We start from the raw sequence: 22,631 nt of genomic DNA on the forward strand, positions 1-22,631 counted from the left end.
CACCTGGGCCGGTGCCCGCACCTCTCTGTTCCTTTTCTTTCCTGGTCTGCGAAATGTAGCCGAGGACACAGCATTACAGGGCGTTGTAGATCGATGTGTGAATTGTGTCAGGATTGTGCGTGGATCCACGTGGAGTGCACAGAACCGTGCCTGGAACCAAGCAAGCTTTCGATAAATGTTCATCACGATGGTTGCCGCGGCCCTTGCTCTGTGCAGAGTGAACGGCTGTGCCGCCATCTGCCTTTGCCCAACACGAGGGCTTTGTTGTCTGGAATAGCCAGCCCTTACAAAAACATTCTGCAGCACCCCTTAGAGGTTTCCGGGCCGCTGAAAAGGAGCCGTGCTCGCACCGACGTGTGGGAGCCACCTGACGGACGGGTGTCTGTTTGGCCCTGAGGGAACAGAGAGGACGGCGAGGGGACAGGGTGCTCACCTGCGGCCTCTTAAGGTGGGACGGTGGGAGCCGCCTCTTGGCATTTGCACGTGCATTTCAGCGGCCAGAGGTTAGTCAAAGGAGGCCGGAAGTTGTGTTTCTTTCCTCTGCATGTCTACGGGCCCAGCTAAAACTTGGGGGCCCATTTCTAAGGAAGAGGGAGACAAGAACGAGGGTGCCTAGTAGAAAGTGTCTGCGGGAATTCTGCCACCGGCCTGCTTCCCCCCACCTGGCAACGTCTCCTGATTGAGCAGGTGTCTGATGCCTGGGGCCATCCCCTTAGCCAGACCCGGGGGGCGGGGGGCGGGGAGTCTGCTGCATCTATGGGGCATCCCGTGCGTCCCCAGCTTCTTCCATAGCTAACGGGAAGGGGGACGGTCAGGGTTATATTATCGGACAGCATGTAACAAATTACTCCAAACTCAGTGGCGGGAACAGTAATGCTCATTTATCAGCTCCATTTCTAAGGGTCGGAAACTCGAGAGTGGCCTGCCTGGCAGATCCCGGCCAGCAGCCTCCGCAGGACTGATGGGGCAGGAGGACGTACTTCCAAAGCGGTGCCCTCGTGCGTCCTGGGTGTTGTGGGGGGAGACCTCAGCTCCTCACCTGGGGCTGCTTGAGCGTCCTCACAGCCTGATCCCGGAGACGAGGCAGAAGCTTCGGTACCTGTAACGGCCCAGCCTGGAGAGGCCCACGGTCACCTCGGCAGTCTTCTTTGGTCACAGGAGTCAGGCCTCAGGAGCCCCAGCAGAAGCAGAGCCCTCCCAGGGCTTCAGATCTAGCAAACAGACATTTGACGAGTCAGAATAAGCTCTCTATGGGCATAGAGCTCTCGACAGCCTCCAGAACAGAAGCGAGGGAAGGCTTTGTGCAGTAAGGCCGGGCCCTAAGATGAGGCAGGTAAGACACGTAGGCTGTGAGGTCCAAGGCGATGCCGCCTCCCAGGGTCGGGCAAGTGCAGAGTTGTTCAATTAGCCCGTGAACCTGGCCTAGCATCTAAACAGATCTGACTCTCAACTGGGGTGATGTTGTTCCCCACGGGACATGGGGCGATGTTGGGGGACATATTTGACTGTCATGGTAAATAGTGCATCTGGCAAATACAGGGCAGCGAGCAGCTAAGCTCCCTGCCTGCACAGGATGGCCGCCGCTGAAAGAATGATCCAGGCCGGGGTGTCCAAGTGGCTGGGAATCATTGTGAAAGGGGAAGTCGTGGTAAAGGCAGCTAGCGCGTGTAGGGGCAGCGGTGTGTGGGGTTCGTGCCGGGAGAGGACAGCCTGTCCGCGTGGCCGGGCCGCGTGTGCAGGGTAGTCAGGGGAGGGGAAGTCTGTGAAATAAACTGGGCCTGGGGGGTGGGGGCACCGTAAGGTATGATTCAGGAGTTCGGACACGGGCCCACAGGAAATGGGAAGCCTCTGTGAGGGTTCAAGGGGAATTGGGGCAGAGAGACCAGCCGGAGCCGCGGCATTCAGCGTGATGCCTCTCAAGTGTGGACGGGTGCACACGGGCGCGTCGGTGTCCCGGGGCTTCCGGTCTACTTTGCAGAGCGCCGTTGCGGGTTCTGGTCCGCACCACAGCTCGAGGGCCGCGCTGTAGAGGGTGCGGCTGACTGGGGCCGTTCCGCTCCCCTGTGTCGCTCCAGATCCCAGCCCGGGAAACAAAACGCCAGAACTGCCACCGCTGATGCAACTCGAGACTTCCTAGCAAGGAGGCCCGACCTGGGGTTTGCTCGGAACCCAGACGTTGACACCCGTTTCCACCGAGGCCGGCTCCGAGTTGGCCGGGGGCTTGGGCCCCCAGAGCTGGCGAGGCCGAGAGCCCCAGCGGCGCCCGTGAGGCTCGGGAACCTGGCCTTTGGAGCTTGTCTCCACGAGAAAACACAGCGAGGGGAAGAAGCACCTAGTGCTGCTGCCTTTCCGGGTTGGGGGGCAGCCGCCTTGCCTCCCCTAGGCTCTAGCTCCCCGATCCGATCCGTGCAGTGATGGGGCTCGGGGGCCGATGGCAGCGTTGCAGCTTGTGGTTTGCAGGAGGGCCCATCCTGACTCTCTGGGGAGCCCTGCTCGGAGGCAGTGTCCCCGGGGTTGGACCCCCTCCCTCCCTCCCTCCCCTCGTGTCCCTGTCCCTCTCCCTTCCTCTCCCTCCTTCCCTCCTCCTGACCGCCAGGGCTCCCACCCACTCCTCAGCAACTCCTCTCCAACACCTGTTTTCTGCCAGCCGGAAACTAAACAAAGAGCACCTGCCAGGGACGGAATGTTTGTATCCTCCCCAAATTCGTAGGTTGGAATCTTACCCCCAGGGTGGTGGTTTTACAAGGTGGGGTCGTTGGGAGGAAATTAGGCTTAGATGAGGTCATGAGGGTGGGACCCCATGGTGGGGTTAGCGCCCCGATAGGAAGAGAGAGCGCCCTCCCCCACTCGACCCCTCCCTCTCTGCCCTGTGAGGACGCAGCCAGACGGTTCAGTGGTTCAGCCGTCTATGAACCGGGAGGACAGCTCTCACCAGGCACTGGATCAGCCGGCACCTTGATCTTGGACTTCCAGCCTCCAGACTGTGAGAAGTACATTCCTATTGTGTGAGTGCCCCGTCTGTGGGGTTTTCTCACGGCAGCCTGAGCGAAGACACCACCAGTGTGAGAGAGAGCAGGGCCGCTAGCTCCCAGCTGGCTGGAGCGCGGAGCTCCAGGGCTCAGTCACCATCCCTTGTGCTGGGGCGGGATGTCGGGGGGGGGGGGGACTCCGAGCTGGCAGAGGGGAGCCGCACCGTGGAAAAGGGGGTCAGGTGCGTCCCGCTGGGAGCCGTGGGCGTGGGCAAGTCAGGAGGGCTGACCAGAAGCAGGATCCTACGCGGTTGGTTGGGTGGGGTGTATATTTGGCTTTCCCCGTCTGTCGTAAGTTGGAGGTGGGGGCGAGAGCGAGGGAAGCTGGCGGGTGTTGATCAAGGCTTGGCCGTTTGGGGCTGGTTGCTGCAGGCCGCGGCTTGGCTTCCCCGACCGGTGGCCGCGGGTTGGGGGTCAGAGCTCTGTGTTTACATATGATCTGGGGACATCCTCCGTCTGCGTATCCAGTATCTTACCAGGCTTCCCGGTGTCTCCTGTGATTATCCTAAGAACTCACACCACCTGCTAATGGAAGATGGCCAGAGGAGGCCTGAAATGCCTTTCCAGTTCCTCTGTGACACTGGGGCTTTAACAGGGCTTCCGGAAGGCAATCAAGCCTTCACAAAATCATCATTTGGATACTGCTAAGTCAGGCAGGAGAGGGAGGGGCGTGTTTTCAGCCCAGTGAGGATAGAGCTCCGCCCCCCACCCCCGCGGGCACACCTCCGAGAGCGAGGCAGCCCGTGTGCCAGGGAATGCCACCGAGATGGAGGTTTTCCTAGTTTTCTAGCGGGCAATGCTGTGGTCTCGACTGAGAGCCAGGTTTGCTCTTAGTGTTAGGGAATATCTCTGTGTCCTCACCCTAAAACTTTAAAGACGCGACTGAAATTCATTTTCTCTGGTTGGTTTGGGACTTTTGATATATTTGAGTGGTCCTGTCCTTCCGTCCGTACCCTGCTGCCACAGGTGCGGTTTGTATTTGCCGCCCACCAGGCTCTTGGGGACAGGCATCCATGGTTGGGGCTCAGTGAATACCTTGAGACACTTGACGCTTTGCACACTTCCTAAGCAGAGATGGTGGAGGATAAGCAAGAAAAGAGCTATCCGAGTGGTAAAATAATGTTTTATTCCATGGATGAACAAACGCTAGTATGCCACATGCTCACTCCCCTCCTGCCAGATCTCGCAGCCACAGCTGGCTTCCCCTGTCGGACCTAGTTGGCTTTGCAGTCGGTCAAGCCCGCTGAGAACAGCGAAAGCACGGTCACGGCTCACAGCGGTCCGGCTGCTCACGCGTCGGTCCTTTTTGCAAGTGACGTCTCACCCGAAAAAATCCGGTGACGGAGACCCTCCAATGGCGCTGACTGCAACTGACATTGCAAGCTCACGGAGACGAGACCCACGCCCTCAAACACCGAAAAGCAACGCGGACAAATCTCTGCCGACGGCATGTCAAGGACCTCCCGGCAGGACCGGACGCTGGAGAGATCAGTACTGACGTTCAGGAGGTCGACAAGCTCTGAGGGAAACAACAGTGATCGATGCATTTCCGACTGGCACTGGTGGGGAGTGCGGGTCAGCCACAGAGCGGCGGCATGCAGGCGAAATGAACTGGTGGAGGGCCAGGGCCCGATCCCGTCTTTATATACAACGAAATGAAAGAGACACCGGGAGCACCGGGGGTTCGTCCCGTCGGAGGGTGTGTGACACGTGGACAGGCTGCTGGCTCATGGTGGCGGGGCCACCAAGCCGTCCCCGGGGCAGGAGGCCACTGCCCGCGCCCACGCTTCCCTGGCCTGTCCCCTGAACACGCGCACAGACCTGGGGATGGAGTCCACCCTTAGTCTTTTTACCTTTTTTTAACCAAATGCCATCTGAAAAGCCTTGACAAGGTATCAGGGGGAAAAAGGACAGGCTTCAAGACATACGTGGATAGTGTGAGTCTGAGCCAAATCCCAATGCAGCTTCGTGGGAAAGAAGTTTTATTTAGGATTTTTTTTTTTTTTTTTTAGTATAGTACTGGATGTTCGTTCCCCTCAGGTTTTTGAAATTTCTGCACAAAGTCTCAAGACAATCTTGAGGAGAGAGCAGTTAGTTGCTTCTGATGTGTTTCTTTATCCAAACAAGTGCAAAGCCTACACGGGGACCGAAGAACAGAAAGCAAACAAAGCCAAGAAAGAACACAAAGAAGGAGAGACACAAAGAAGGAGAGACAGCCCGTGACCCGAGACAGTGCCAGGTAAAAACCATAGAAAAATACGAATTAATTCCATAAGGTTAACCATTAGCGAAGCTACGGGAACACCGGGTTCAGCCCTGACAACGCCGGATCTCCGAATTACAGAAAGGAGCAAGCTGATCTATGAACACGTACTGCTAAAATAATTGTGCTATAGTCGTTTCCATGGCGTGGGTGTATCAGACAGGGTGGAAAACTGCTCATGTGGATGCGGCCGCTGGCCAGGGCGGGTCTTTGCGCTACTGCAGGAGAGCTGGGATTTAAGGGCCGGTTTCTGCATTGCTGTCCGTCCTTCGTTCCTTGGGGAGGGGCCGGGGGATGCACCGGTCACCCTGGGGCCAGGAGGAGGCGATGCTGCTGCGGTGGCCGCTCCAGGCGCGGTGGGGAGGGGCCCTCGGGGGGCGATGACGCGTCTCGGCCTGGGAAGGAGCTGGTTTCTGAAGCAAAACCGCCTTCGGGACACATGCTATGGAAATCACGCTTGCTGCCCCGGCCCCGGCCTCTGCGGGAGAGGGGGGCGGGGTCCCGGCCGCACACTGTTCCAGGGGGAGCCCCCGCCGTGCTCAGGGCTGGCTCTGGCTCCGGCTCCCGGGTCAGTCCTCCTCCTCCTCCTCTTTCGCTGTGGCTGCGGAGACTTTGTCCTGAATCTGGAAGCATTCCACAAAGAAGTTGATGATGGACCGGTACAGGTGCTGGTGCAGGGAGGCGCTGTGGAAGTAATGGCTTTCGTCCGGGTAGATCTGCGGGGAAGGTGGGGACAGGTTACTCGCCGCTGGGGTGGTCACCCCCCCCATCTCCCCAAACCCAGCACGGCCCGGGCACCGCATGCGGCTTGGAGTCAGCCCGAGCAATGGATTTCCTAAACCCCTCCAGTGCTGGCGTCAGGGCACTCAGGGCACCGGGTGCCTAAATTAGACCCCGCTTTGGTCACCAGACTCGGTGCCGCCTGTGCCGTCCGTCTGGTTTGCATTTGCAGCAAGGACGGATCCGAGGTCCGGGACCACAGAGGCTCCGGCCCAGGGCCCCAGGGCCCAGGATCCCCAAAGACACGGGAAGTGTTCTGTGCTCTCTCTACAACCCTCACAGGCCGAATCCTGCTGCTGTGTTCTGGGGCCCGGCCACCCGCGTTTGGCTCGCCCTCTGACCGTGGGCAGGTAACTTTCCTGGGCCTCAGTTTCCAGCTGTGTTACGTGGAGATGATTACCGTGACAGAATCCGGCTCATATCGTTTTGTGAGGATTAAACATTATGCTCCCTGCAGCATTTAGAACGAGGCCAGGACACGGGGAATGCGAAGAAGATGATGTGAATGGCCGTCCCCGTATCCTAGAGGCGCCACACCATTTCCAAGCAAAGGCACCTGTTCTGGCAGGGACTCAAAGCCAAGTCTCACTGACCTGGAAGCCCACTTTCTTCCCGTGACACCTGCTGCCTCCCGCATTCTGAATCCTGTCTTCCTCTGTGTCTCTGGAGGCGGGCATTCACCGTTACTTTAGAGTAGATATTACCGATGAGAGTGAACTATTATGTATATGGTAGAATGTCTGTGGTACAGAAGGACACAGAGCAGGAGGCACATCTCTTCCTACCCGGGTCCCCTGTCCCTGTGCCCTTTTCTGGAGTTGCTTACTGTTGCAAATTCACTGAGGATCTGTGAAAACCTCTGCTGTGCCTGCAGGCCCGGCGCTGGGCGTGGGTCCCTTTCACTGTCTTGAGTGTGGTCTACAATGCACATTCCTCAAAAGCTTGCCGATTTCGCTTAGTCTACCTCTTGGGCGAGCGATCCACATCCGCACACGGAGACTGACCCTGTAACCCACCATGGCTGTACTAGGTGCGTAAAATGTATTTACACCACGGCAGCTATCAAACTCACTACGATCTGAACACTTGCAAAGTGAGCTCAAAGGTCACATTAACCAAGTCCTCTCTTCCCCCTTCAGCAGCTCAGGCCAAGCTCCCTCCTTGCAGAGACACACGTGTCCCTCCAAGACAGCGATGCCAGAAGGCCAGGGGCTTGGAGACAGAAGGCAGGCAGCGGTCAGTGCTGGGGCCGGTGCTGTCTGAGGGCTGAGGGGTGCTTAGGGGAGGAAATCTGCCATTGATCCCTGGACCTGAAAAGACCATCGGGGTCTTTTTTGCCAAAGGGAACCCCTGGTCAAGAAGCAAACGGGAGATGTTTCCAGAAGCAGCACTGTGCATTGCTGGAAAAAGCCCAGCCTTGAGCTGCTGGGCCAGTACTGGATGCCAGGGAAAACGAGGCTGTGAGTACGTTTCATGGGAAGGGTAGCACTCTAACGGCTGCTCAGCCACAGATGATTCTGGAACATTCCTCCAGAATTTAGTTAACGTGTGGTACTGTCCGGCAGGAGGCCAGTGAGACAAGTTTCAGGACCTGCACGTGTAAAGCCCCCCAAGGCCCCCAGGATGCTGCTCTGGTCAACACTGGGACAACACTCCCACTGTCACCCGCCAGGGACACCACCAGCCTCACCGTGGCGGTGTGGTGGCTGTCCTGACCTTGCTCACCGCGGGACTGGGGGGGGGGGGTGCTACAGGGGTTTTGCACACAGCTCGAGTGTAGAACCGAGCCATCAGCATCAATTAGTGGAGAAGATAAGCACGCGCTAATTCGTCTGGCCCGACGTGCCCCGGCCTGTCTCTGACAGCCGCGACACGGGTGCGTCTGCAGACACGGGATGAACAGAATACCAATCAGTTCCTTTTCCACGAGAAGAATGTGTCTCTCCAAGCGTGGAACAGCGTGGGTGTGCGAATACTGTACCTGTAAGCTGTAATTAGCCTTCCCCTTAATTAGTTGTGTAATGAGTTCCGCCGTGTGCTGGAAATGGATTTTTTCTGTTAAAGAAAACAAAAAAGAGGACAGTACGGGTTAAACCCAGCACACCATCAGGGGCGATGCAGGGAATGAGCGTCCCCGGTCCTCACCGTCAGCGGTTGCATGAATGATTAGAAACTGCTGCTCTTCCAGGGCTGACACTCGATGAGCCACCTTGGTCATCTGCACAGGCAGGGCAAGGGGACAGAGTTAGCGGGCCTCACCGCAGCCAGCGAGGTGTTCGTCCTGGGAGAAGCAGGGGCTTCGCAGGGGAGGGGAGTGCACGGAGCGTCCCAGAAGCCTCCCTGCATGAGCTCCTCTTAGGAGGAGGAAGGGGTGGAAGAGAAGAGGGCACAGGAGAGCTCCCTTCCGCCCACGGCAGGTGGCCCCAGAGGGCCACCATCTCAGCCGGTGCCACTGGGAGATGACAGCCCGGCCAGAGAGTCCCGTGGTCCACGCGCAAATCCCAGCTTTGAAGCCAGGTCCTCCGGGCAACAGAAGTCCGGCCTCCCCCTCACGCCCCCCTCACCCCGCTGAAGAAACACCCAGGTGACACCTGCACTGAGTCACTTCGGTGGCTATGGCCTGGCAGGTGGTATCGGAGAACTTTTCTGTAGCCCAACCAGGGGCTTATCTCCTCAAAGCAGAACCAGCCTTGGATGAAGGGACCGGCAGTCACCCGTGCCGACGAACGTGGATCCCGGGACAGACCCTCTGCCCGTCCGAAGACTTTCCTAACTCCCCTCCTTGCCTCTCGGGTGCCAGAAAGGGAAAGCGGACAGACCCGGGAGAGGCCCCGCTCACCAGGGTTCACGGCCCGGTGGAAGGTTTTCTCAGAGCGAGTTTGGTGGGGGAGAGGGAGAGCCCAGCAGGCCCGGGCAGGGAGCGTGGGTCCCAGAACTGGGCCAGGGGCCAGAGGGGCGCGAGAGAGGAATTCCGGAGGGGCGGCCCGAGCTCGCCTGATTCCCCATCCTGCCCACATGTACCTCGTATGCCCTATTGTCAAGTCCGTGGAGGCCCAGGTACCTCTCGGAGAATGCAGACGCTGGAAATGAGAAAAGGGGGGAAGGGTTACCCGAGGGGAGCCGGTGCCGAGCCCCCCGATGCGGGGACGCCCTTGGCAGGGGGCTGGGGCAGGGAGGGTGGGCTCACCCACACTTTCAGGGCAAACGTTTGTTTCTAAAACACCGCCTCAGCCTGTGGGGCTTCACGCAGGTAATCAGACAGCACCCCGGTAACATTCGAGTGTCTTAGAGTTGGTGGCTGGCTTTTAAGCAATACAGCAAAACCTCAACTGTGTGAAACAGTGACTCTGAAACCCCGTGAGCAGGATAAGCCCTCACTTTGTTTCAAATATAGGAAAGGCTACAGATCCTGAAGAGCAGATTGCCATCAGGATTTGCTCTTTTTCTGTTTTTGTTTTGTTTGGTTTTAAACACTAGGCATGTCGGTGTCCGGTCCTGGGTGAGGGTCTGACGTCTGCCTGTCGGCAAAGTCAGGCTGGAGGAAGCACCAAACACTTCTGCAGGGGGCAGGGGGATCTTTCGTTTTCTTTTTAATGTTGACTTGACAGTGTTGTTTCTTTACTGTTGGTTTATTTTTGAGAGAAAGAATGTGTATGAGCGGGGGCGGGGCAGAGAGAGAAGGAGTCACAGAATCGGAAGCAGGCTCCAGGCTCCGAGCTGTCGGCACAGAGCCCGACGCGGGGCTCGAACCCACAAACAGTGAGATCATGACCTGAGCCGAAGTCGGACGCTTACCCGACTGAGCCACCCAGGCGTCACACGGACATCCTTAATTAAGTGGAGACGGCACTGGAGGATTCCCCCACCTGGGGCTGTGACCTATCAAGGTGCAGGATGGTACATTTATGTGCATCCAAGTCAGGTACCTTTGAACCCACATGATTAAAAAAATTAAGAAAGTCTCACTGAGTTGAAAAAAATCTGAAATACGTTATATGTATTCCCATGGGAAAACGAATTTTAAATTATTACGAGTTTGAAGGAGGGGAGTGCTGGGACTACAAGTTCAAGTCGGCATTAGAGCATTTGTCAACGTGTCTTTGGTGAGCCTCTTGGCTGCCGGAGTCAGAGGTCCTCACAGTCCACGGGGTCCCGGGTGCTGAGATGGGGCACCAGGGAGGGGTCGGCCAGGGGACCCCTGGGTGGGTCTCGAGCTCCTGGTCTCGTGTGTCGGGAACGTGACTTACGGGTCTCGGGGGGTTGACCGGTTTCATTCAAACAAGTGACTGGAAGCCCTCCCTCCCCTTCCCAGGCTTCTGTCCAGGTTTCTCATTAGCCCGGGTCGCCTCCCACCCACCGTGGGTGCATGAAGCAAGGGAGGCAGGGAAGTGTGGCGGGACGGGAGGCATGGGGCCGTGCGGGGGCCTCGTCGCGTCAAGACCATTACCGTAGAGCTTGAAGTCTGTTATTGGAGAGAGAGCCGAGCCACAGGTGAAAAGCTGACCCTGGTTTTCACCCTTCGCTGGGAGTATGTAAGTGCTCAGGTACCCGCCGTAGTCCTGTGAGAGACAGAAAGGGGGACAAGTGGGCAACGTGTCGAGGATTCTGTCACAACAGCCTCCGACGTAGGTCAGCGACTCAGCGGCCACTGTCATGTAGCTTCTGCCAAAAAGTAAAAAAGGATGAGAGGCAAACACCTTGTCAGTTAGATATTGCACGAGGCACGCCTCCCGTCTGTGGGCCTGGGGTCGTGGGAGCCACGTGACGGGAGCCGCGGTCGCGGGTCAGGAGCTGCGCGTGAGGTTCTCGTCAGGCCCCTCCGGAACCAGCATATTCCTGCAGTGCCTCGTGCTGCCTTCCCGACTCCAGCGGACCCAGCCACGTGAGGTGACCGTCAGGGGCCAACAAGGAGCCTGTGTCAAAGGGCCCGGGGGCTGGCCGGCCAGAGTGCCCGGCTCAGGGCCGACAGGGGGCACGGCAGGTCCTTCTCGTCCTACAGCCCCTCTACCTTGGGGCTGGCACGCAAGGCCCCTGCTTGAATGCGGGCCTTCCGGGGAGAGTGAAATGTCACATGCTATCTGCCACGGGCACCTTCAAAGCTGCTTGGTTCAGATGTGCTCTGTCTCGAGATCCCAGAGGAGTGGGACACAGATGAGATGCTGTGATGAGCGGCGGTGGGGAGGGACAGGGGCACGGGCTCGAGACAGCCAGGTATGTTAAGGATATGGGGGCTGCTAACGGTGTTGTGTGGGCGTGTGTGTGTGTGTAGGGAGTATGTGTGTGTGAGTCTGTGTATGTGCGTGACTGTGTGTGCATGAGTGTGTGCATAAGTGTACACGGGGGGGTCTGTGTGTTCTGTATGGGAAGGCGTGTGTGGGGGGGTGTGGGGGTGTGAATGTGTGTGTGTTCGGTGGGAGGGTGGAGTGTGAAGGAGCCATACACCTGACGGAGACTGTGCGTGTAGCCCGTGCTGTGCCAAACTCACTGTAGAATTAACCGTTATGACCTATACGCTCGTTACGTTATAACTTAATAGCGTTCCTTCAACACAACGCGAATGTCTTATCTTAATGACAGTAAAAGTGTCTTTTTGGTTTCTGGTTAATAATTTTCATTGCCAGTGGAATCTAGAAGTCCTTAAAGTCATTCTGCCATCTGTTTTCAAAAAAAGTGTGGACTGACAACACCAAATGCTGGTGAGGACGTGGAACAGGGAACCTTCACTCACTGCCGGCTGGGATGCCGCACGGGGCAGCCACTTTAGAAGGCAGCGTGGGGATTTCTTACAAAACTAAACACACTTTTTACCCTGTGACCCAGCAATCGTGCTCCTTGGTATTTATTCAAAGGAGGGGAAAACTTTTATCCGTACAAAACCCTGCACGTGGAGGGTTCCCTCAGCTTCATTCATAATTGCCAAAACTCGCAAGTCGGTGAACGGACCAATGGGCTGTGGTACGTGGCTATTACTCCGTGCAGAGAAGTAACGAGCTATAGAGCCCTGAGAAGAGCCTTAAACGCGTACTGCTCAGTGAAAGAAGCCCGTCTCAAGAGGCTGTGTGAGTGTTTGAGGAGGAGCAACCACTGAACAGAGACAGGTCCAGGCTGGGGGCCGTGACCCGGCAGGCAGTCCGTAGGGCAGCAACTTTCCCGGGTGGGTGTGGGTGGGTGATAGATGCCAACGCCCAGAGTTACACTTACAGATGATCCGACTGGCTCTGAGCCCCTCTCGGGCAGTGAGTGGGTCTCTGCCAGTATGGAATGAAGCTCCAGAACTCTGTGCCTGAGAGAGAAGCCCCTGGGCCCTCCCCTTTATCGCCTCACCTCTGGTGGTGCCAGCGGGGATGTGGGAGGGGTGTCTGGGGTCACCCGCCCAGTGGTGCCACGTCTCAACTGTACACTGGCCCCACAGAACGCTGGGCACGGAAGGTCCGGAGGCAATGACATTAGAGGTAGTCCTGTGATTACCGATTACCGTTCGAATCTCCACCTGCACTGCGGTCACTGAGGTGCTCCCCGAGGGCCTGTGCTCTGAGTGTCCCCTTGGAGGGGCGATGGATCTGTGTCTATCCATCTGTGCCTGTGCCTTGTGAAGTCTAAGGCTCACGGATCCAGGCTGTCTAAGAATGGGGGGGAGTGTGTGCCCAGGTGATACTAGGTGGCCCCCCACAGACCTGCCTTGCAGCCCCGGGGCCTGCACAGCACCAGCTGGGCCACCCTGAGGAACGTGAACTGCCTACTCCTTCCACGTCAGCTAACCTGACTAGTGCACATAAAGATACGCGGAAATAAAGGCTCCTGCGTTCCCTCGTTTCCTGGGGCACCACATCAGCACCATGGCGGGCTTGCATAAGAAAAGTAACTAGGAACCTAATGAATCTGGCTTCTTTTTCTTTCCTTCTAGATAACAGAGAGAGTGAAACTGTAATAAATAAGCTGGCCAAATGGTGGCTCCCCTTGCTGGAATCGCTAAGCGTCCAACCTCTCGCTATTAAAAAAACGTAACTGCTCTCATAGCACCGGCCGAGAGACATTCTGAGCAAATCAGACTGGGCCTGGGTGATGGCAGGGCTCTCGATGGGATGGGTGCTGGGCACAGGCTCACCTTCCCAAACACGGCCACACGTGCCGTATCGATGTACTGTTCCTTCAGCATCATCCTGCAAGGCCAAAGAAGAGAGGGCTGAGTGACTGTGCACCTGCATGGTGGCCCAGAGCCATGCTTTCCCACCATTTCAGGCACGAAGACCCCCCCCCCCAATGTAAATCAAAGGAAGTATTAGAATTTGAAGGTAATTGTTGCTTTTCTCTATTCAGCGCACAGGTAGCTTGCCCATGTTAGAAACCTCAAAGTGCCCTCACAAGAGCTGTGCAGGTGTGTAAAACTTGCTGTCCAGGTGTGTAAAACTTGCCGACCGAGAGCCAGGAATGCAAAGCAGCTGATGCCGATCCAGAGAACAGGCCCTGCAGGGTCCCTGTCCTCTGCTCCAGTCTGCCCCTCACTTGGACCATGTGGCTTCTAGCCACCCCAGACTCTGGGCGCGTCCTGCAGGATTGGCCTGGAGAGCAGACACTCTGGTTCTGTGCTTGGAGTCACGGTGCTGGGCTCCCAATCCACCTGCAATGTCCTTTGTCCCCAACTCCCGGGTGGGGGTCCCTGTCTTGCACCTGCTTGGTGGCAGACTCAGCCCTGCCTTGTGCTTCCTGCCTTGCCTGGCGCTGTCCGGGTCCTGCCTTGCCCTTGCCAGAGTCTCAATGCTCTCCCCGGTCACCCCTTTTCCCCACAAAATGACGGGAATCTTTCTGGTTTCCGGGCCCTAATTCAGCAGCGGGAGTCCTGCTACCTGCTGGCACGTGACCGGCTGCTTTCCGGATCTCGGCAAGTTGCTTCCTTCCACGCATACACCCCGCTGCCAGAGCCCCTCCCTGCACTGCTCCTTCTGTTTCTATCTGCTTCTTGGGGATTATTCCTGTGTTTCTGTTTTCTGTGTTCTGCTGGCAGGCTGGAGCCACCCCATCCCTGATAACTGCCCTTCTCAGCCTGAAGGGTGTCTAAAACTCTGGGTACCAGCCCTCAGAGACAATTCTTTTTTTTCCTTAAGATGACTCCCCCACCCCGCGTCCCAGTCCTCCGTGGTCAGCACCGCACTTCCATGGCCAACGTCCAAGGTAAATGGACACAAGTTCCTGGGGGCTGAGGGCCCAGCTTGAAGCAGCAATGTCCCCGACTTTTCCGACGGAGGAAGGTGGTGAAAACAGCTGAAGCTGGTCCTAGAGAGACCAGCCCCACAGGAGCAGAAAAGAGAAGAAAACCGGAGTGGACAGGTTATGAATGTGTCTCAGCATTTGAAAAGAAATACTAACAGCGTGAGCAGGATCCAGAAACAAGGGAGAGATAGGACAAGTAGGTCCACAGAAAGTTACTCAAGTGAGAGAAAAGGCAACACACCTCAACTGTGATGCTCCAGCCCTGGGGACTAACAGCACTTTAATAAACTTGCTTTTGAAAATGTTGTGCGGGTGTCATAGGGTAGCCCCATAGACCTCCAATCACCTCTGCCAGACTTGGGATGTGGAGGTCCACATGTGCGCGTGCACACACACACACACACACACACACTGGGTCGTGGGCTGCAGAGTTCTGCCCACGTATCTGGACCCAGCAGGGACATTTCTGCAAGTTCCCTGACTTCCTCCTGGAGACCCAAACCCTGGATTTTCAGACGTGCATTTGGGCACATGTGAGATGCTCTGGCTCAGCCAGCTTTCACAACCAGCCCGCTGGGGGGCCCCAGGAGGATGCTGCCCCATGGCCGGACCTCCAGATCACACTTGCTGGGATCCACGTGGCAGTCTGTGGGGACCACGGAGTGTGGCGTGGGTGATGTGCACCACAAAGGGCTCCATTCCAAGTTGGAAAACACCTTGGATTTCCTTTCTCAGCTCTGCTTCCAAGTCCACAGGCGGCCCTGGGTCTGGCAATCCCTTCACCTAATTACCTGGCGACTCACTTCTTGATCTAAATGCCAGAAATCTTGGTAATGATCCTCATTTTTCTGGAGTCTTCCAAGAGTGGTTGTTTTTCCAATACCAAATATTTTTATTATCTTGTGCTGCTATTTTCACTAACCAACCGAGCATATCCCATGTGATGATTTTTTTATGGTGAATAGAACTGCAAATCAAGGAGAGCCCGATTTCACATGCAGGTAGCACTTTTTTTATTACTGGGCTTGTCTGAGGCCTCGTGAAAAGCAGAGGCAGAATCCATCAGGGTGCTTTCTTTTTTTAAAAAAAAAATTTAACATTTATTTATTTCTGAGAGACAGAGAGAGAGACGGAGACACAGAATCCGAAGCAGGCTCCAGGCTCTGAGCTGTCAGCACAGAGTCTGATGTGGGGCTCGAACTCACAAATGGCGAGATCATGACGTGAGCCGAAGTGGGACGCTTAACCAACTGAGCCACCCAGGCGCCCCATGGGTGTCTTTCTTAATGGAGCGTGTTCTGAGTCTGGTTCCTTGCTGATTTGGAGAGGCCCAGGGGGGATGGGCTCCAGCCCTCAAGATGCATCGTCTCCTGGGGGAGGCGGGCTAACACGGTGATAAGGCAGCAGCACTGATGATGTGGCATGATGGGACGTACGTCCGTTGTGTGGCGTGGTCACTGCTGAAGGAGCCTAGAGCAGTGAGGGGGACCCGAGGGGGAGCCGAGCGCTGGTCAGGGTGGGTGGGAACCATGTGGATGGGAGAACACCTGGGAGATGGTGGCATGGGGTCCTGGGTGAGCGGGGCTGTTTGTGGGGCGGTGTGGAACTTCAGGGGGACAGGGTACAAGTTTGCACCCTGCGTGCCGTCCCTCCTCCCTTGAGAGAACCAGCCGTGAGGGGGCTGCTGACCACCGGCGGTCACATCTTCTGACCCTCCGTGGCGTCCACAGCATCCCAACCCGGGGACTGAGTGCGGCAGGGGCCCTACGACCACGCCCGGCTGCCTGGCATGGGATCCTGCCCTGTCTCGGCGATGGGCTCCCGTCATGCTGGCGGGGACCCTCAGAGCCTCGCTGCCACCGGAAGCCCCCGTACCCACTTTGTCCTCCAAGCCCCTCCCCTTTCCACGGTGTCAGACTCCACTGCAGTCTGGTGGCCACCCGGGCATCCTTCGCAAACAGCCCTGCCGACACTGTCTGCTAAGTCCATGCTGGCACCCTTCTTGGGGACGCCAGCTGACACAGGTGCCACGGTCCACACGGCTGCCTCAGAGTGGGGGAAGCCCCCAGCCAGAGCCTGGATCTGGCAAGAAAGAGGGGGCAACGGTGGCGGAAGGGGGGAGAAACATGCCCAGCGCCTTCTTCCAGCTCGGTGCGACAGGCGGGGGCTCCTGACTCTGGCTCCGAGGCAGGGCACCCTGCCCACCTCCGCGTGCACTCGCTGACCAGCCTGGGGACTCTGCCTCGAAACGCCTCCCAGGCGCGCCCCACCTTGCCACCCGGCGGTCCCCAAAGCACCCACTCACGGACGCCGTGGTCCTGCCCAGTCGGCCGGGACCGTGCCTTCCTGGTGGGTCTGTCCTTCGCCACACCTTGGGCACTGATAGCCAGGGGTAGTCGCCCCGCCTGCTGGGCTGGTCTCTGGGGGCCACGAGGCCACTCCCACGTAGCAGCCAGGGCTGGGGAAGGTTCCTCGTCTCCCCACCCTCTTCCTTCTTCGTCCCCACGGGCGTCTCCTCCTTTCTGTTTCCCCTCGCTCACTGTCCACGGGGCTCCGCTGTGCTCGGTGCCTCCGAGGATGAGCCCTACGAACAGCCACAATGGCTCCCGTGTCCTCTGGCGTCTAGTGGGTTCTGCCAGTGGGGGGGAGGGGGCGGGGGGCACGGCCCCCGTCAGGTGCTCCCTCCCCGTGGCCGAGGTTCTCTTCTGGGCCGGTAGTGGCTCCTGCTGTGGCCACCGCAGCCTCACTGGCTCTCCCTGACCCTGCCCGCGCCCCCGCAAACTGCAGGGTGACCCGTCTGCCCCCCGTAACGACTCAGTTTGAGCGCCAGGACGCTGACGCATGCGACTTGCTGCACCGCTGCCACAGTCACGGTTCCGAACAACAAAGCTGACCCTGCCACCTCCTTGCTGAAAACACCTCTTGTGGAACTGCTCCTACAGGGCAAGCAGCAGCTCCTCAGGACCACGTGGGAGGGATCTCACAATCCAGCCCTGTCCTACCTCCCCCCCCCCCCCCCCCCCCCACGGCCCACGCACACTGTGGTGTTCTGGTGTTCAGCGTGCCCCGAACAGCAGTGCCTTTGCATTGCCTCGGGCCTTCGCTCACGATGTGTTCTGCGCTGGGAATGTGTATCTCCCGCGTTCGGCCTGACAGATCCCCAGTAATCCTTTGAGGTCTTGCCCACAGGCCACCTCCTCCCAGAAGCCCCTGAGGCAGGGCTGTTTGGTTCTGTAGCCTGTGCTGCGAGCGTGAGTGTTGGTTCCGCCCTGTGCCGCACGGCTGCCCTCTCCCCTAACGCAGCGGCCGGGCCTGGGAGGGGATCCGCTCGCGTCGGCTGCGAGGACAGCTGCTGACCCAGTGGGGCTCCAGGACAAGACACGAGGTGGACGAAGACGGGAGAACCACAGAAGGGGTGGGCCAGCCTCAGGGTCTCTCAGACTTCTGATACCACGGGGTGATTGCTCTCTGAAATGAAAATACAGACCCGGACCGCACACAGAGCTTGCAGAGTTCTCCCTGGCGTGGGCGAACCCTGGGCCTCGGCTTCCTGGGTGTCTTAAGGTGGCTGTAAGGTTTTCATCAGTTCGTGTATTCTGGTGCTGGGAAGCTTGGTCTGTCGGTTGACATGCTGTCTTTCTGGAACGGGTTCTGCCTTGGTTTTTGAACAGATGGCCGGATCAATTCCTTAGTTTTGAAAACGCCTAGAGTGTGAAACAGCCTTTTTGCTCTCTGGTCCCTGTGCTCAGAGGGGAGAGGCTAGACACGGCCAGGCGCCTGCAGGGGTGCGGGCCACGGGTATGCCTGAAGGACACTGCGTCCTTCCTTCCGGGGCCCCTGGAGCCAGAGGCCCTGCTACCATCCGAGAGGGCTGCTGACGAAGTCCCACCGCCATATCCAAGTCCAGCCGGCGCCCCTTCCCTTTTCCGGAGAGGCCTCCCTCGGTGGACACCTGCTGGCTGGCCCCACCCCCACTGCTCCGCCCCTCCAGCACAGAACCCACGTGCGCTGTCCACCCTCCTTCCCCCGCTGGCAGGGATGGGGGGACCCTTTAGGTCTCAGGGTGACGGCCCACACCTCTCACTCGCCGGTGACGGGTTCTGGACCAGGCAGGGGCACGTAAGGAGAGGTTGCCTGGGTGCTTCTGGGGAGGCTCCTCCCTTCCTCTCTGGAAGTTTCTGGAGGTGGCTCGCTCCCCAACCTCTTGGAGGCGAACGGAGAGGCCCGGAATGAGGTGCTCCTGGTAGCCATGCTGTGGGCACGAGGAGAGTCACTCCAGGTGATGCCCTCACGGCCAGCTGAGCAGGGGGACGGGGAGAGCCGGGCTTTGAGTGGCATGGCCGGGTCTGTGTGTCCATCCGTCCCGAGGCCACCATCACTCTAGACCTCAGAGCCAATACAGTTCCTAATTTTTTTTAATTTAAAATTGTTTTTTTTTTTTTTTTTTTTTACTGTTTATTTTTGAGGGACAGAGCACGAGCAGAGGAGGGGGCAGAGAGAAGACGCAGATTCCGAAGTAGGCTCCAGGCTCCGAGCTGTCAGCACAGAGCCCGACGTGTAGCTTGAACCCATGAACTGTGAGATCATGACCCGAGCTGAAGTCCGACCCCACTGAGCCCCTGGGGGCCCCTAATGGCTCTTTATTTTTAAAGCTTGGTGGCCATGGTGCGCCTGCTCCCTGGCAAAAACATCCCGGAGGCGTCCTCAGAAGCTTCCCCCTCTCTGCATTTTCCACTGGGCACTTACAGGGCCTTGGACACATCACGTCCTCGGCCAGGGGGCGTCCTCACCCGCCCCTAGCAGGGGGCACCACTCACTCATCACTCACGTCCCAGTCACTCAAAAGTGATCCGACTGCCCGCCCGCCACGGGCCACCAGCCTTCTCAGAGCTGAGAAAGATCCGAGATCCGTCTGGAAGACTCTGGAAAGTGAACTGTCGAGACCGTGGAGCACGAGGCTGGGAGGTGTGTGGGGGATGGGATGGCACCCCCGGTGAAAGCGTGTCAGCCTGCGCCCTGGACCCTCCACGGGGAGGAGCGCGGTGCCACCCAAGTCCACGGCCCTCCCATCCACCCTCAGCAGGACTGGCGCACAGGCCCCTGAGTCCTTCCCGGGACAGCAGCGCACGCGGTCGCTGCGATCGGGCCCTTCCCACTGTCCTTAGGGCGAGGAGGGGAGACACTCCTGGGTCCTGTTCTCCCCCGCACCTACCGCCCACCTCCCCTGCCCTCCCCTGTCCTCCCCTGCCCTCCGAATGGTCTCCGCGCACCCCGCCACCCCGGGGGCCTCACCGCACGGCCTCCGTCTGGTCCTTCTCCTCCAGGGCGCCCAGCCGCCGCCCCACCTCGTGCAGGAGCTTGGTCCCCTGGAAGCCGCTGCCGCGGCCGTCGCACTTGAGCACCACGGCCCCGTGGCTGCTCACCATCACCGTCTCCCAGCTCACCTGGAACCGCTCGGCCACACTCTGGCCCCCGGGGGTGCCGTCCCTGCAACACAGGCCCTGCCTCGCACATGTGCTGTGGCCCGACGCTCCTCCCCCTCCCCTGCGCTCCCCCCTCCTCCCCCCTCCCTTCCCCTCCCTGCTCCTGGGCTCCCCCCTCCCCTACGTTCCGCACTCCTCTCCCCTCCCCTGCGCTCCCCCCTGTGCGTCCCCCTCCCTCCACCTGCGCGTCCCCCTCCCCTGGGCTCCCCCCTCTCCTCCCCTACACTCCTCTGAGGAGTGTGTATGCAGGGGCGTGTGTACGTAAGAGGTGTGTGTCTGGGGAGTGTGTGAGAGAGGCAGGTGTGCGGTGTGGGCGTGTGGGAGAGGGGTGTGTGTGGCCGTGGGCAGCGTGCCAAGGCTGCGCAGACAGTGGGGTAGGTGGGTGACTGCGACACGGCACCAGATCGTGGGGTCCAGGCGGCGGGCACATGTGCGAAGGCCGAGGCCCGAGGACAGGAGGGGCCGAGGAGCGCAGGGCTGATCAGGTCACTGGACCTGGGTGACCCCGCTCACTCCTAAAGCACCGCGGACGGCCCCGCTCTCTCCCGGCCTCTTTCCGGTCACCGCGGGGGCAGTGGCTCCAAGAGGCCAGGCCGGAGCCTGGTCAGCATTTCCCTGGTGCCCCTGCCTTGAAGGAACCCCGGGGGGGGGTGTGGGGGTGGGGACAGTGCTTCATCTGGTGGCGTGTGCCTCACCCCCCGGGGGGCACAGGCCAGCCCCTGTCTAAGCCTCAGGGCAGCTGGGCAGCATCTGAGGTGCCTGTGAAAGCGTGCTGTCCCCAGTCAGGACCCCCTCAGCGGTGGCAACAGCGGCTCTCTTCCAGGCTGTTCTCCAGACCCCGCCAGAGGGCTCATTCACGCACAAACAAAACGTCTGAACTAAGTCCTTGTTGGCAGAGGAGTGGCGGTCAAGGCAGCTTGCTGCTCAGGCCGTGCCACCCTGGTGCCACCTGGGGAAGCCAGCGGGTCGGCCGTGCCTGCCCCCCCCCCCCCCTCCGTCCCCTCACTTCTTGGGGGACCTGTGCCCGCGGTGGGGGGCGGTGCTCAGAAGGCCTCTGTCCTGTGACGTGCTGCCCGCCTGCAGGACCAGCTTTGCTGTCCGTCTCTGGGCCTGGTCCCCGAGCAGGAGTGGATCGGGGCTCGGAGCTCGAGCCCCCCTTCCTCTACCAGGCGGCTCCCCGACTTGTGAGTGTGGTCTGCCACCTGCTGGCGGCCAGCCTGCCTTCAGTTTGCAGGTTGCAACCTCCTTTCTCGAGCTCGCCGTCTCCTACGAGTGCGGTGGTTGTTTTCCGGGGTGTTACTGAGCCCCCCCAGCAAGGACCACGAGAAAGAAAGAGGCGACAATACTCACACCACCAGGAGCAAGGGGTAGTGCGCCGTGTCGGTGAAGGTCGCGGGCTTGAGGATCTGAACGGGGAGGTCTAGGCAGGAACAGAGCACAGGGCCGCACGTTAGGGACAGCACAGACAGGGAAGGAAAGAGCCTTGGCCCCGGTGCCAGAAAGGCCCTCTGGAGGGGACACGGTGGGTCCCCACCCCGCCTCCCCGGGGCTGGCCCTGAGTTTTCCCTCCGTGCCTCCGGCCTGCTGAGTGACCTTGGGCAAATCACCCACAACCATCTTGAGGCTGAGTCTCTCCATCCGAAGCTTAAATTCAACCTCGCAAACAGAGCGAGCTGAAAACCAGAAAAGACGAAAATGCCATAAGCACTTATTAACAGCCGAATTCTAGGCTGCGAGAAACGAACCCCCAAGGGTGACATTCGTCAGTTAAGTGGGGACAGATACGGGGGAGCCATGGGGACGGGGACAAGATGAGCCCAGGGGGCCAGCGGTGAGGCCGGGGGGGCAGCCCAGAGGGACAGGCCGAGAGCCGAGGGATCCCTGCAGAGGCGGGGGCTGGAGGACAGCTGCGCGACCCCCTTCGGACCTTGTCCTGGGTAGCAAGGGACCCAGCGTGGGAGGGGGGAGGGTGTCCTTCCCAGTTTCTTCTGCAACCCCCAAAACAAGCCTTCCTGCCCATGTTAGAAATTGTTTATTGATGTTAACTATGACCCAGATTAGCGATTACATTGGAATTACTAGCTTTTTCAGTACAATTACTACAGATACATCCCAGGCTCGGGGGGCGGCGGGGGGGGGGGGGTCGGCTTAGCAGCCTGCTGTGACCGGGGCCTCATTACTGATTCTGGCTGAATGTTAATGGCTTGCAAATTGGATCAATGGCCCAGGGACCGGCCAAAAGGCGTCGGACTTTATCATTGCAATATCCATAAAACATGGTCTGGGCTCCTCTGGGCCTCCAATAAGCTCGCAGGCCGACCTTGGCCACGACAGGCTGCATACAGCGCAGGGAGCCCCTCCCGAAGACGGATCGCTTCCCTCGGGAAAGCCTTCACCTCTGGTGCCATTAGGTGAAAAAAACAAAACATAACGAAACGAGACATGTCGGTAGGGTCACATTTTTCAGATCTTTGAGGGGCCCCAGAGGGGTGACATTTAGGTGCTGGTCCCTGCACACACCTGCTTTTCCAGCACCTGCGTTCCTGTCTGCCACGGAAACTTCACGCTGGAGAGAAATCTCAAGTGGCAAGGGTGGGAGAGTTGATTGTTTCCGAAGGTCTTTTCTCTGCATTTCTGGAGGGGATGGCGTCCACCCATCAGTGGACAGAACTACTGTGGCAGCAGCATGCAGACAGGCTTGAAGAAGGAGGGCGCTGGGCCCAGCAGAGAAGCAAACACGTAAAGGAGCACGGTCTGGCCTCAGAGGGTGTGGTAGGAGGCAACGGGTGTGGGGAAACGCGAGGGAGTGTTCCGGAAAACTTGCTGACGGGGACGGGGGTTGGGGCAGGAGGCGGAAGTCTGGCCACG

General features: G+C 58.8%; 1 protein-coding gene across 5 annotated transcripts in view; it reads right to left on the bottom strand.

Annotated features, from left to right (window-relative positions):
• Window positions 1-4,138: 4,138 nt before the first annotated feature.
• Window positions 4,139-22,631, bottom strand: part of DPP6 (dipeptidyl peptidase like 6) — a 953,748-nt gene continuing 935,255 nt past the window's right edge. For all 5 annotated transcript variants that reach the window (XM_058723704.1, XM_058723702.1, XM_058723700.1 and 2 more), the window contains exons 19-26: window positions 21,114-21,183; window positions 19,573-19,767; window positions 13,178-13,232; window positions 10,520-10,631; window positions 9,094-9,152; window positions 8,218-8,290; window positions 8,054-8,127; window positions 4,139-6,008 (exon numbers count right to left, since the gene is read on the bottom strand). In XM_058723704.1, the coding sequence (XP_058579687.1) occupies window positions 5,862-6,008; window positions 8,054-8,127; window positions 8,218-8,290; window positions 9,094-9,152; window positions 10,520-10,631; window positions 13,178-13,232; window positions 19,573-19,767; window positions 21,114-21,183 (785 nt within the window). In that variant the 3' untranslated portion in view covers window positions 4,139-5,861. The remainder of the gene's footprint in view (window positions 6,009-8,053; window positions 8,128-8,217; window positions 8,291-9,093; window positions 9,153-10,519; window positions 10,632-13,177; window positions 13,233-19,572; window positions 19,768-21,113; window positions 21,184-22,631) is intronic.

The sequence above is a fragment of the Neofelis nebulosa genome, chromosome 4 (genome assembly GCF_028018385.1).
Source record: "Neofelis nebulosa isolate mNeoNeb1 chromosome 4, mNeoNeb1.pri, whole genome shotgun sequence".
Lineage (NCBI taxonomy): Eukaryota > Metazoa > Chordata > Mammalia > Carnivora > Felidae > Neofelis > Neofelis nebulosa.